The sequence below is a fragment of the Copadichromis virginalis genome, linkage group LG7 (assembly GCF_057382275.1).
Source record: "Copadichromis virginalis isolate Kocher_CV1m ecotype Utaka linkage group LG7, C_Virginalis_male_GT1.1, whole genome shotgun sequence".
Lineage (NCBI taxonomy): Eukaryota > Metazoa > Chordata > Actinopteri > Cichliformes > Cichlidae > Copadichromis > Copadichromis virginalis.
This window is the reverse complement of record NC_140624.1, coordinates 62,697,251-62,713,053: the sequence shown is the minus strand read 5'-3', so window position 1 is coordinate 62,713,053 and position 15,803 is coordinate 62,697,251. Positions and strand designations below refer to the sequence as shown.

General features: G+C 40.8%; 1 protein-coding gene across 1 annotated transcript in view; it reads right to left on the bottom strand.

Annotated features, from left to right (window-relative positions):
- Positions 1 to 5,204: 5,204 nt before the first annotated feature.
- xrcc4 (X-ray repair complementing 4) overlaps positions 5,205 to 15,803 on the bottom strand; it is a 39,698-nt gene continuing 29,099 nt past the window's right edge. The window contains exons 7-8 of the mRNA XM_085464652.1: positions 14,181 to 14,322; positions 5,205 to 5,575 (exon numbers count right to left, since the gene is read on the bottom strand). Coding sequence (XP_085320778.1) covers positions 5,476 to 5,575; positions 14,181 to 14,322 — 242 coding nt within the window. The 3' untranslated portion in view covers positions 5,205 to 5,475. The remainder of the gene's footprint in view (positions 5,576 to 14,180; positions 14,323 to 15,803) is intronic.

The following is a 15,803-nucleotide window of genomic DNA, read 5'->3' as shown; positions in this document are numbered from 1 at the left end:
TGAAGGAAAGGGAGAGACTTTTCTTTGGCAGAAAGACCTGACTCCTGGGCGGGATGGCTTTGGAACCCTAACTGCCTCATATTCCTTTAACGAGTGTGATTTGTTTAGTAGGGGAGACCGGGGATAGTTGTAACGTGGGTCAGTTGTAACACTTCAAATTTCTCCAATCAGGGCTAAGTTTCAAATGATGTGACTCATCCTGTGCATGCCCAATTCAGTTCTGCTGTCACATGTGAAAAATCAGCACATTTTGTCAAACACAGACAATTTAACATGAAAAAAAGTAATCTGTATGCCAAAAAGTAAGTTTTTCTACTTTATTTCAATGTTTAATAGCATTATCCGCTTTGCAGTTAAACTCATCAAACTTAAATTATGTTATTTGTATGTCTATGGGGATATATTCTGTGTAGGTCTTTAGTGCTAATGTTTTAGCCGTTGGCTATAATGTTAGCTAGTTCATGGCTATAGGAGTCTGGGTCAGTTGTAACAGCAACAGTCTGGGTTAGTTGTAACAATAATGCAGATGTTACAACTTACCACACTATTACTTTAACTTATATTAAACAAGTTGGGGCAACGACATCAGCAGAGAGACGTTCACTGGTCGCATTTGTATATCCGGTTAATGCCATTGGCAACACAATTCCTCCACTGTTTGTGTTCCCACACATACATTATGCAGATCACTGTGTCAGAGATGGACCAGTAGGAAGTACTGGTAGTGGAAATAAATCAGGATGGATGCAAGAAACAGATTTCCTCATCTTTCTGAAGCACTTTGCAAACCACACCAAGGTAAGCCATGATAAAAAGTAATGGAATTGCGATGCTGGTGAACAACTACATTTTTTCAGCTTCATTGTTATGTTCAAAATTGGTGCAAGAGTTGTAGGTTATAATGCCCACTGAGCCAATGAGGCCAAACTCAAGGAAGACCAACCAAAATTAATGAAATATTCAGTTGCAGAAATTTCCATAATTTGTCTTTTTTGGGGGGTTGGAATATGTTCAAAAGCTAGATTTCTGCATTCTGTCACACACACACACAGCTACATAAATGGCTCTAAGTGCATTCATGTGTTGAATAAACAAAGATTACATGTTAATATTTTGTCAGTACCCTTATTTCATTGTGTTACATTTCACCCCGGGATGTTACAACTAACCCAGACTATGGGGTTAATTGTAACATTTCACTCTTTGTGTTTGAGGCCATACCATGCAATGGGTAATTGTGCTGCAGAGAAAATAGCTGCACTATTTAATAGCCGAGACATGCAAATACTTTGCATTACATTTTGAATCCACTACCTTAAAAGAGCTCCAATTTACAGACAGAAATGTCAAAAATGTTACAACTATCCCCGGTCTCCCCTAATGTTGTTCTCGCACTCTGTAGGAACACAGTCTGCAATGTATTTAATCGGTTAAGTGACGACAAGTTAACATCTGGACAAGTGTATTAGTAAGAACAAGGGGAGGTTACAATGAAGGGTGTTCCAGGGGGCAAGGCAAAAACTGTCTTAACTCAATAATAAGTATGATTGACTTTTCAACACTGTGGAGGAGTCCGTAACGCTAATCAGCAGATCATGAACACACACACGTTCAACGAACATCTGTACGGACTGTGGAGTAGTGTTTTATGCACTTTAATAGAGAGCCAGGTGCTTCTGCAGTTCATGTTCCAATTACGAATAGCAATGCAGGGTCTTTACAATATCAGGCGACTGCTGTTGTGATTAGGCACTATAAAAGTGACACTGAATTAAATGGGAGAATCTTTTTCTTCCAATATTTTAGTTTCCACTTAAATGCTGTCCTATGACACAGTGAACATTGTTTATTATTTTTGTGTGGAAAATTACAGCAAGCATTCATTCAAACCATACAAATCTTTAAAGTCAAATTATCCTAAACCTCTAGAGAAGACAAAATACACACTGAGAGTCTAACCCAGATTATAGTCAAAGGAGCTTGCAAAGAAAAGCGTCTGGACTTCTTTAAGTTGCTTGAAGACGTTTCACCTCTCATCTGAGAAGCTTCTTCAGTTCTAAGGTCAAATGGTGGAGAGTCCCAGATATAACCTAGTGGGAGTAACCCCCCACAGAGGGACAAAAGGACCCCCTGATGATCCTCTAATCGCCTGAGCCAAGGTGTGAAACTGGGTGTGGGTCCCAATCAGCCAGAGTTTCGGGTGTGTTCATTGTGAAACCTGGCCCCACCTTATCATGCGAATTCCTGAGGTCAGATGGCCCAGGATGTGAGTGGGCGTTAAGGCGTCTGGGAAGGGATCTCAAAACTGGATTATAGATGGCAGAGAGTTGGTGTCGTAAACCCCCGCCTCTGTTCAAAGATGGTCGCTCACAGTGGACATAGATGGCTTCTTTCACTCATCTTTCAAACCATCTGTCCTCTCTGTCCAAAATGTGAACATTGGCATCCTCGAAAGAGTGTCCTTTATCCTTAAGATGCAGATGGACTGCTGTGTTGTGCCATGCGCTTGTGAAGTGGCTGTTTGGTCTCTCCAATGTAGAGGTCTGGGCATTCCTCGCTGCACTGTACAGCATACACCACATTGTTAAGTCTGTGTTTTGGCGTTTTGTCTTTCGGGTGAACCAGTTTTTGTCTGAGCGTGTTGCTGGGTCTGAAATGCACTGTTTTACCAGCTGATACGGGAAGGTGCACCGTGGTCCTAAACACTACAGATTACCATACAAAGATCACTACTCTCCTCAGTGACAACAATACCTACGAAGCCCTAAAGCGAGACCCCACAAGCAGCTACAAAAAGAAAGTTATAGCTTGCCTTCAAGACTTTGAAAAGGACAAAATTATTGACCGCCTTACATATCACCGCCTTTACCCAGGGAATGCCATACCCTGCATCTATGGACTTCCTAAGATCCACAAGGAAGCTGTCCCACTCAGACCCATAGTCAGTAGCATAAACTCAGCCACTTACAACATTGCTAAACACCTTGCTACCATCCTCGCGCCTCTTGTGGGGAACACCCCAGACCACATCAAGAACTCCACCGACTTCACCGACAAGGTCCAGAAACTTACCCTGGATCCAGATGAAACCATGGTGTCCTTTGATGTAGTCTCTCTCTTCACTTGCATACCCACCACGGAGGCAGTGGAGACTGTCAGAAAACGACTACAAGAAGACAGCTCCTTGGAGGACAGGACCAACTTCACACCCGATCAGATCTGCACACTGTTAGACCTCTGCCTCACCACTACATATTTCAAATACAACGAAGGCTTTTACAGACAAAAACATGGCTGTGCCATGGGCTCCCCGTGTCACCTATTGTAGCCAACCTTTACATGGAGGAAGTAGAAAGGAAGGCTCTTGGCTCTTTCAAAGGAAGAGTACCCAGCCACTGGTACAGATATGTGGACGACACCTGGGTCAAAATCAAGACACAAGAAGTGGAATCCTTCACTGCGCACATTAACGCTGTGGATAAGAACATCAAGTTCACCAGGGAAGACACAAAGGACAACTGTCTGCCTTTCCTGGACTGCGCTGTGCACATTGAAGAGAACGGCAAACTCAACATCGAAGTTTACCGGAAGCCCACACACACGGACCAGTACCTCCTCTTTGACTCCCATCACCCTTTGGAACACAAACTTGGAGTACTTAGGACCCTACACCACCGGGCAGAACATGTTCCCTCTAAGCCTGAAGGGAAAAAGAAGGAACACACACATGTAAAGGAAGCACTCAAAACGTGCGGCTATCCTAAATGGGCGTTCTTAAAGTCAGCAAAGAGGCACAGAAAAGAAGACCAGACACCAGCGAGGGAGGATAAGAAGGACAGACGCAACAACATTGTCATCCCCTATGTAGCCGGTGTATCAGAAAAACTCAGGAGAGTTTTCTCCAAGCATGACATCCCGGTGCATTTCAGACCCAGCAACACGCTCAGACAGAAACTGGTTCACCCGAAAGACAAAACTCCTAAACACAGACTTAACAATGTGGTGTATGCTGTACAGTGCAGCGAGGAATGCCCAGACCTCTACATTGGAGAGACCAAACAGTCACTTCACAAGCGCATGGCACAACACAGAAGAGCCACCTCCACAGGACAAGACTCAGCAGTCCATCTGCATCTTAAGGATAAAGGACACTCTTTCGAGGATGCCAATGTTCACAGTTTGGACAGAGAGGACAGATGGTTTGAAAGAGGAGTGAAAGAAGCCATCTATGTCCACTGTGAGCGACCATCTTTGAACAGAGGCGGGGGTTTACGACACCAACTCTCTGCCATCTATAATCCAGTTTTGAGATCCCTTCCCAGACGCCTTAACGCCCACTCACATCCTGGACCATCTGACCTCAGGAATTCGCATGATAAGGTGGGGCCAGGTTTCACAATGAACACACCCGAAACTCTGGCTGATTGGGACCCACACCCAGTTTCACACCTTGGCTCAGGCGATTAGAGGATCATCAGGGGGTCCTTTTGTCCCTCTGTGGGGGGTTACTCCCACTAGGTTATATCTGGGACTCTCCACCATTTGACCTTAGAACTGAAGAAGCTTCTCAGATGAGAGGTGAAACGTCTTCAAGCAACTTAAAGAAGTCCAGACGCTTTTCTTTGCAAGCTCCTTTGACTACGATGACCTGGATGACTGAGAACCTTCACAGACAACCCAGATTATACACGATACCAGGTGGGTATCCTTACTGCTAAAAACCAGCCCTGGAATGGCACGGCTACAGCTGCAGCCTGTCTGCAGCTCAGGACACAAGCATTTCACTGCATGTTCACTATATGTTATACTGTGTATGTGACAAATTAAAAAAAAGTAATTGTAATTGTATTGATGAATAGGTTGTGGGTTTGATCCCTGGCTGTTCAAGTCCTAAGCTACAGCCCGGGTGGCTTAGGAGTTAGATCAGTTCTGCTAATCAAAAGGTTGGTGGCTTGCCAAATATCCTGGGGCAAGATATTAACCCTGATGTATCCATCGGAGTGTGAATGTTAGACAGAAAGCACTAAAAGTGCTTTATAGATGCTTCGCTTAAGTGCTCCAGAAGAGTAGAAAATTATGTAAGAATCAGTCCATTAACTATTTGCTTTCACTTTTTATTTACACAAATATCAAAATTAGTTGTTGATGTGTAGCCTGCAAAGTATATCAGAAAAAATACATTTCAAAGAAGTCCTGAGCTAATGTAAACTTTGATAAAAACATGTTTATTATTTTTACTATTCCAAACATTGGTCATTAGTGTACTTTACTAAAAAAAAAAGCAACCTCTACAGTGCTTTATAAAGAATCACCAAGCATTTCTCTCATCAGCATCCATTGAACGCCTTTTTTTGCAGTGCTTTATCCTTCCATATAGATACAGCACTAGATGCATTCAATCACAATAAAAATATGATGCCTTGGCATTTCACTGCTGTGGTCTTGTCTACGTCTATAAGGTGCAGACGTGGAACATCAGAATTCCTCAAAAAGGTCTTCCACTGCAGAACTTGCTGCAGCATCTGCAGAGAGCCGTGGAGTCTGATGCTTACTGGATCCTGCAGGGGAGTCATTCCTGTCAACCACACACACACACACACACACACACACACGCACGCACATGCACACACACGCACACACACAGAAAAGAGGTCAGTGGGCTAATGAGACTGGTTTACAGGACCGTTTGCCTGTTGAAACAGGAAATATGTCATGTGCTCTATAGGACACAAGACAAGAAACACATGGGCAATGTGTGTGTGCGTGTGTATAACTGTGGCCCAGCAATTCCCCTACTTTAAGTGTTCTACATCAAACACATCACTACTTCTATTTGTTTTTGTGCATTTCAACATAGAGGCTCATGTTCTCCACCAGTTTTTAAGTCTGATGATGTTACCTCCCCAAAGCAGGCTTTTTTTCCTGTGGCATAAGCGTGCATTCGGTCTATATACATCATAGCTGTTGTATGCAATATTTTAAATGTTATGATTTATTGGTGAAAAATTGACAAATAATGTCACATTTGACCTCTGACATGGTTAAAGCTGTAGTAAATCAATATCGAGCTTTTTAAAACTATGTTTCATACGGTTGTTGTTCTACCTACAAGCACATAGGGAACGATACACAGGGGTTTTAAATATCATGTCACATTTGAGCTCTAAAAGGAAATAATGCCCAGACAGTGAGCTGCCTTGGTTGAAGGTCACACTGAAGGTCTCTAAAACTTAGCTTCATCAAGCAATGAATATTTTTTACATTTTATACTTTAAACTAGTTAATCCATAAGCAGGGGCAGATCTAGAGGGGTGGCATGGGGTGGCATGTGCCACCCTAAAATGATCTCTTGCCACCCCTAGTGCTACCCTAGTTTTGCACATGACAATAATAATAATAATAATAATAATAATAATAATAATAATGGATACTTTATTGATCCCCATGGGGAAATTACTTGTTTTTCTCTGCATTTGACCCATTCACTCAGTGAAGCAGTGGGCAGCCCACTAAGCAGGCGCCCGGGGAGCAGTGTGTAGGGACGGTACCTTGCTCAGGGGTTGTTGTTTATTATAATAAGATAGCATTAACACTTTGAGGGTAGCTACAGTTAACACTGAATATAAATTCTAAAACTGAATATATTACATAGTGCCCCCCCACTCACCATTAACAAATGGGTTTTGTTTTTTTTTAGAAGCAAGTGATGCCTATGACTGTGCCAGAGCACCTTTTGAACAACACCATGGGAATTTCACATTCCACACAAGTGGTTGGTTGTTTGGAAATGGAAAGAAGGTGAATGTTATTAACACTCTGGGGTCAAAGGACACGACACACCTGACATTACATGACTGATTTAAGCTGACATAGCAACAAGCTGCAGCCACCCTGAATCTCTATTTCAGCTTGTTTTGAAGGTTCAGACTCCAAAGTGAACACCAGTTTTAAATTTTAATGGCAAGCCACTAAACCCAGATTTACAATTTTTATATTATATTATATATATATATACACACACACACATACACAAGCAATGCTTTTTTTCTGAATACTATCATCACGTTTGTGCAGGAAGAAATGCTAGAGAAAGCATTTTCTAAGGACAGCCCGAAAACTGTAAAGAAAGAAAAGAAGCCACCTCTCTCCTATTGGTGAAAAAAAATGTACTATGTCGACCAATAGAAAAATAGCAACAGGTGGGATTTCTTTGTTTAGGAAGAGGGGCAAGTTTTAGGAGTGAGCGAGAGAGAGAAAGCGAGTTTTGAGATGTGAGAGATTTGTGGTTTAGCGTGGAGTGTGTAGTTAGTGTGTTGTGTGGTCGTTGTTTTGTGTCAGTGAGGGTACTAATGAATGTCACAAAAGCAGATTGCAATGAAAACACCGTCTTGAGGTGGAAAACCGGAGGAGTGATACACCTGTTGTCAGGCCTGCATATGTGTTTAAAAAAAAAAAAACGGGGGGGGGGGGGGGGGGGGGCTTTGATTTGCCACCCCATTTGATTTCCATGCAACCCTAAGAAATTTCTCTAGATACGCCCCTGTCCATAAGAAGTTTCCTGCTTCTGCGTCTGTCATGATTCTTTCTTCTCACTGTTATGCCTTTCCGGTTTTGACTCTGCGGCTTTCTGTGTCTCTTGTATATTTTTCTCTTTGTGGTTATTTGAATATGAATATACAGGCCACCTGAACCCAGGTGGTGCAGGTCATCTTCATGTGAGGTTCTGAGAAAAAACAAACAAACCCCAAAACATGAAATAGTTTCATCAATAAGTACTGGTTTTGTAATTTTTCTTTTCTTCGTGTGACTACCAACAGTGGTTCTATGCTACATTAAAAGATTTAAAGGGCTCACAAAATTTAAATGATCAGCCTTTTAGAAACCATGGTGACACCATGTGATGTTTAAGTGTGGAGATAAGAGAGGACAAAAGGGGATCATGAAAGCTCAATGGGTAACAGAGAAAAGAAATCAAGAGGGGATCAAGGGAGAAAAAGTGATAAGGAAAACACAAATGTGGGCCAGCTGGTCACACTAGTGCTTTAAGAGTCTCCACATTTCTGTGCTACATCTTGATGAATAGAAACATATATTAGCTTAGCAAGAAAGTGGGAGTGACGGGAGGGTGGGGGCATACAACCTCTGCCATTAATGAGCGTGTTATATCTAACTGGTTAACTTTGGCAAAGCCATAGGCGTATGAACTCCTTATAAAGTACTTTAGCAGCATTCCCACCTGGAAACTTTATTTACAAGGATAATGTCCAAAACCTTTGTTCTGCATTTCCACTGAAGACTACAGCTTTGTAGATAAGGCACATTAGGCAGCCGATACATCAAAAACTGAAAGCTGTTTTATAATGTGATTTCTCTATGTAGCAAAATCAAACTTATCTGGTGCATATCCCAAAACGTTGATTCTGTTCATCAGGAGATAGTTTTTTCAGTGGGAGAAATGTTCATCCAAGTGACTTCTTCAGCCTCAGCTGAAAGCAGGTTTCCCCAATCTTATATTTGCACAATGACTGAAACTAGCACCACTGAATGAACAATGGGCTGGCAGGTCAGTTCCTTGATTATTAATATGCAAATTCTCATGACCATTGAGAGTTATGTGTGTGTGTGTGTGTGTGTGTGTGTACGTACACAGGTGAAACTCAAAAATTTAGAATATCGTGCAAAAGTTCATTTATTTCAATAATTCAACTTAAAAGTTCAAACTAAAATATGATATAGACTCATTCCTTTATTTTTTTATTTTGATGATTATGGCTTACAGCTTATGAAAACCCCAATTTCAAAATCTCAGAAAATTAGAACATTTTATGAAATGAATAAAACAAGGATTTTAAATAGAGAACTGTTGGACCTCTAAAAAGCATGATCATACATATGTACGCAGTACTTGGTTTGGACCCCTTTTTGCATGAATTACGCAGCATGGCATGGATGCTATCAGCCTTTGGAAGACTAGGTTGCTTAATTAGCAGCCTTCAGCTCTTCTGCATTGTTCGGCTTCATGTCTCTCATCTTTTTGTTGGCAATGCCTCATAAATTCTCTCTGAGGTTCAGGTCAGGAAAGTTTGCTGGCCAACCAAGCACAGTAGTCCCAGTGTCATTGAACCAGGTTTTGGGTACTTTTGGCAGTGTGAGCAGGTGCCAAGTCCTGCTGGAAAATGAAGTCAGGATTTCCATAAAGCTTGTCTGCGGAAGGAAGCATGAAGTGCTCCAAAATGTCCTGGTAGATGGCTGCGCTTACTCTGGACTTAATAAAGCATAGTAGACCGTCACCGGCAGATGACATGGCTCCCCAAATCAACACAGACTGTGGAAACTTTACGCTGGACTTCAAGCATCTTGGATTGTATGCCTCTCCACTCTTCCTCCAGACTCTGGGAACTTGGTTTCCATATGAGATGCGAAATTTGCTCTCATCAGAAAAGAGGACTTTAGACCAGCAACAGACCAGTTCTTTTTTTCCTTTAGCCAAGGTAAGATGCTTCTGATGTTTGTTGTTCAGGTGCGGCTTGACAAGAGGAATACGACATTTGAAGCCCATGTTCAGGATCCGTCTGTGTGCCGTGGCTCTTAATGTACTAACTCAGTCCACTCATTGTGAAGGTCCCACACACTTTTGAATGTCCTTTTCCTGACAATCCTCTGAAGGCTGTGGTCATCCCTGCTGCTTGTGCACCTTTCCCTTCCACGTAACTTTCTATTAATGTGCTTTGATAGAGCACTTTGGGAACATCCAACCTCTTCTAAGAGACCATTTAAAAGCCCACTATGCAGGTGTTTTGGATTAATTAGCTAATTAGACTGTGACGCTTTAAATGGTAAATGGCCTGCATTTGTATAGCGCTTTACTAGTCCCTAAGGACCCCAAAGCGCTTCACACTACATTCAGTCATCCACCCATTCACACACTGGTGATAGTAAGCTACATTGTAGCCACAGCTGCCCTGGGGCGCACTGACAGAGGCGAGGCTGCCGGACACTGGCGCCACCGGGCCCTCTGACCACCACCAGTAGGCGAACATGGGGTTAGTATCTTGCCCAAGGATATTTGGCATGCAGCCAGGAGGCAGCCTGGGATCGAACCACCGACCTTCTGATTAGTGGCTGACCTGCTCTGCTCTGCCACCTGAGCTACAGCCACCCCATATTTTTTAAACCTAAAATATCGAGAAAATATATATATATATGAATTAGACTGTTTTCAAACGACAAAGAATGTATTAAATCTGTGTTGATCCCAGTATAAATCAAAATGAAAACACTTGTGAGACCCTCACAGTGCCATGGCTTGTAGTGACTATCTGTGATGGCTTGGAGCGATATTTGATCGTTTACAGAACCAGTCCATGTGTAAAAGGGAGGAAGGATTTCACTGTAACTTTCTTTTAGTTTCCTTTCATGGGAAAACAGTCCTCTGTGTACACAAACAATTATATCCCAACCACATGTTCAAAGATCAGGAGAGGGAGATGGGGTAGTAAACTGAAAACCTCTCTTTATTTTCAGAGGAACTGAGAAATCCTTCTTTCTTTCATCAAACAAAGAGTTTTGGGTTAGAAATATGTGTATTAGTGAAGTAAAGAAGAGAATATGGGAATTGGTTAGTTTATTGTAGGAATACATATTTACTGCAAAGAGCAGAACAGCTGCTAGCCTGCAGTACTGTGAAAAACTCACTTCTTCACAGTTTGTATCCAAGGAGTCAGACTTTCTTGTATTTTTGTGCTCAAGTGCTCTTGAGCAACAGTTCTCCAGCTTCCTGTAGGTCTTTAAAATTGTTCCTTTTGGCATTGCCTGCTTTATCACACATTTTCAGTCCTTGTACCTGACCAATTTGACATAAATGGGTTCTTTGTTAAGCCACTGATCTCTAATCTATATATCATTCAAGTATAAATATTTTGTTAAATACAAACTTGACTGCTTTTATACACCTGGTTGGTGCTGCTGGAGTCACAGTGAGGTTAAGTGACACAAAAAGGAATTTCCCAAAATGCTGAGCACTTTTTTACATTGCCAGCCATGCTTCTGTTTATGTGGCTCTCTTACTATGTTAACTTTTCCTCATCCTGGTCTCCATCTTCTCTGTGGAGGTAACAGTGGTTAATAGCCACTACCAGGAGAAGGGCCTCTTTTCTGCTGTGTGTGCCAGCTCAGAGGGGGGCAGTTTTAGCAGCCACTGCAGTGATCAAACATCCAGCAGCTACAACTGTACATTAGCTCACTGCTGCTTCTTGTTAGAGAAGGCAGAGCTGGTAATGGGCAGCAGTACCAAATCCTGACAGCAGCTTTAAATGGATGGCAACACTTATCTGCATGTGTTTTACAGTCACTGGCACTCTGAGAAACCTGGACACAGTATATTTACTCTGTTGGTAGGGACTGCTACAGAAACAATGTCAGATTGAGACATGATTTTCTAAACAGACACCTCCAAAAGAAGCTGGCAAATGGACGAAATGGGAACAAGAGCAATGGTATTGAGAGGTTTTGGATGTGCAGCAATGGGGCTTTCAGAGCAGTGTGATGGTCTGACTGAGCTTGAAAAGAGGGGCTATAGAAACAACAGCGAGGAGAATAGAAGAGAGTTGCACAATTGTTTCTTTGGCTCCTCACTTCACATGCTAGACCTCCTTTGACAATCCCCCACCCCCATCCTAGCAGCCGCACTCCAAACTGTCTTCAAACCAGACAATAACGGCATTCACTGATATCCAAGATATTAAAAGGGTTGATTATGAAAAAAAATATTATCCACTTATGTAAAAATAAAGCACGTTCTTTTAAAAGTGAACACACATATCTGAATCCTAATCCAAAATTTGTGTTACAAACATTTATCCAAATCTGCACATTGCATAGACTGTATATAGAAGAAGGATGTGGCTTCCGTGCAAAAAAGTGCCTTAAAAATTAAAAGCAAGGCAGTAGGGGCCTCCTTTAGTTGTCTCTACACACTGGGCTTAATAACACAGCATAAAGATGATTCCCTACAGTGAATGTTTGATATTTTTTATTAAAGTAACTACCAAGGGGTAAGATCAGGGGCAGATCTAGAGAAATTTTCTTAGGGTGAGAAGGAAAACAAATGGGGTGGCAAAATCAAAGCCTTATTTTTCTAAACACATATGCAGGTGGTTACATATGGTTAAAATGATTCAAATGCAGTAAGTATACACATTTTTCCATAAATATAGTCTATAACTTAATTATTTTCTGTAGCCCACATAATTAAACATTTTAGTTACATAATACGTGCAAATTTTGATTTTATGTACTGTATAGCCTGTATAATAAATAAATAAATATGTAGCTCAACTAGCTAACTTGAGTTTCACACCGTTTTTTGTTAGAAAAAAATCTCATTGTTCCACAAAACGTCAGAAATTTGCACTGTCATGAACAAACTTTTACACCTAATTTTTCATGATTTGTTGAGTTAACCCTCTGAGGTCCAAAATATAACTGGCTATTTTTGACTCCTTTTGATTTTACATTTGTATTTCACCTTTAAATTGCTTCATTTTATTTGTTTGCCTAGCTTGGAATCATTCTTTTCAGCACAACTTCACGTGTCTAAATTTACAGTTATTTTTTCATTGACATACTGTATTATCACAACTCATCTGAAATCACACAAAAGACAATAAAATCCTAGTAGTAGTTTTTTTTTTTACTGTAAAAACCACAGACATGTTTAGTAAATTATTTTTATAACTTGAAATGCAAATATAAATTGTTCATTTTGGAAACCTTATGCACACATTTTGTAAACATATCCAAATATTGATCTAAAAATGCAACCAATACACCTGCTGTCTTTTGTACAACAATTTAAAAATACTACTCTAACTGAACTGAGAGAACAATCAGGTGTCACAATAAGTCATTAGGGCCCTCACTGACACAAAACAAAACAACGACTACACAACAGACTAACTACACAAGACAACGCAACACACTAACTACACACTCCACGCTCAACGTCACAAATCTCCCAAATCTAATCGCTATTGATATCTCTCTCTCTCTGTCTTACTCACTCGCTCGCTCTGTCTCTCCGCCGTCACTCCCAAAACGTGCCCCTCTTCCTAAACAACCAAATCCCACGTGTTGACTTTTTTTTAATTGGTCGACATGGTACATTTTTCCACCAATAGGAAAGAGGTGGCTATTTTTTTTTCTTTACTGTTTTTGCGCTGTCATTAGTAAATGCTTTTTAAAAAACGTGACAATAGTATTTAGAAAAAAGCATTGCTTATGTATGCTTTCTAATCATAAAACTCTGGATTTAGTGGCCTGTCATTAAAATTTAAACACCGGTGTATACTTTGAAGTCAGAACTTTAAACACTGGCTGAGACTCTGCGCGGCTGCAGCTTGATGTCAGCTTATATCAGTCATGTGATCTGGAGGTGTGGCATGTCCGTGGACCCCAGAGGGTTAGTAACACTCACCTTCATTCCATTTCCAGAGTGTAACATCCAACCACCTGTGTGAAATCTGAAATTCCCATGGTGTTGTTCAAAATGTGCTCTGGCACAATCATAGGCATCACATGCTACTGAAAACAAAAAGCCATTCTGCGCTATGGGCTGAACCACTTGTTAATTGTGCAGGGGGTGGACACTATGCAATATATTCAGTTTTAGAATTTATGTTCACTGTTAACTGTAACTACGCTCAAAGTGTTAATGCTATCTTATTTTAATAAACAACACTGTCATATGCAAAACTAGGGTGCACTTGGTGTGGAAAGAGATCATTTTAGGGTGGCACATACCACCCCATGCCACCCTTCTGGATCCACCCCTGAAGAGAAGGGATGATGGATGTGAAGGAAAGGAAAATATGACACAGCAGAAAGGACTGGGAAATTAAAAAACAGATCAAGCTCTTTGTGTTTTGATTTTAGTTCCTCAGCAATAGAGGGAGATGTGTGAATTATGACAATCAAGTTGATTGATATAGAATGTGTTATTTCAGGTGGAGCTGTCCCTCCCTGTCACATCTGAACACATTTTAACAGACCTAGATGATGTGTTTGAAACTATAAAGGCAGCGATGTTAAGTTGGAGGAGCTACTCTGAATACAAAACGAAGTACAGCAGCATAACCAGCAGCGATCTTGATGTGAATGAGGCAGCGCAGAGACACTCATACCTTTTTCTCTGAGATGTCTCTGGGTTTGGTCGCTTTACTGCAGCCTCTGGGGCCCTGAGGTGACGAAAGCGCCGTTTGCGAGACGGGGCCACATCTGTGAGGTCACTCAGGCTTTCATCCAGTGGTCCCGGAGTCGGTGATTCTGAGAAGAGCATGGAGTCAGGAGAGTGAAAAACAGTAGTCAAACAAAATGAGAGCAATCTTACTATACTGATGATAATCTTTGTACAGTATGGACACCATCTCCTCATTAACCAGTGGGCCAGTCTAAACAAAACATTGTCACACATACAGCAACTATTTACATCTATGTGTTTTTAAAAAAAAGATTCATTATAAACCCCAGTTCTTTGGATTTTTGTATATATTATGTTCATTTAATTGCCCCCCCTGCAAAAGCAATGATGCAGTCTCTATTTGTGTTTGTTTTCACTGTGTCACGTTCAGTGGATGTCATCTGTAAGTTAATGGTTTGAGTCACAACTAAATACAGGATGAAGGATTGGAAGAAGTGCAGAACAGGTGGTTTTTGCTACTAGTCCCATTGGATTAGCCCACTGAAAGAATCTAACACACATATTTCCCAACCTTAAATGGGATCACCAACTAATCCAATGTTTAAGTAACACATTTTGAACCTTAGCAGCACTTTCTACACTACACAAAACAGACCCATGCAGACACACAGCAACACTACAGTATTCCACGAATTCACTTTACCCCTTCACGCCCCCCTTCCCTACTAGCCATCTGAGTCATTGTTGTGGCAACAGAAAAAACACAAATGGTGCAAGTTTTGCCTGGTGATGGGAAGGGAAAGCCCAACAAGGAAAACAGCATCCAAAAATTGTTGACGTATAAAAAAGAAATCTAATCTGGAAGTAAACCATTTCAAAGTGGAAAAATCATGAAAGGCAAAAGTCCCCTAAAAATCTCTTGCAGTGTCTTTATTGCTAACTTATGTTCACTACTTACACTTACATACTTGGCACACTAATTACATCCATGCCATCTGGGAGTAAAAATCTAGTGGCTGATGAAGGGTAATGTCAATGGTAGAAGCTGCTTATGTAATACTATAGTTACTTAAAAAAAAACTTAACTTCACCTTAATTTACTTCATCAAAACCTTTAAAGGAGCTCAAATGATTTGGACCAGAAGGTTTGGCTATGTACAGAAGCAGTGAAATGAATGAGACTTCAACAAAGGTTTGAAAGTCGAAAGGGTGTGGGAAAAAACCCCGAAAAAAACAAAAACAAAAACCTGACCTGTCAGTGACATAGGACACACCAAGTTTTCAAATAATTACACTTCAATATTTGGTAGCACATAAAAGTACTGCTTGTAACATTAATCTTGTTTACAATAGAAAATAAAATAGTGATGTAAAAATCTTCACATTGGTTTTAAATGCTTCTTCAGTGTTAATCTCAATAGTTTAAATGTTTACAATTTAAAAAAACATTCTGAATAAAAATGTTTTTCAGCAAAATAAAGTACAAAACATTGTAAACTATTTCTTCAGTAAAGGTTAGACATGTTTTACTTACAGTGAACTCATAAAAAGTGCAAATAAACCATGGAAAGATAAAATATTTCACTCAAGATGAGACCACAGTAGC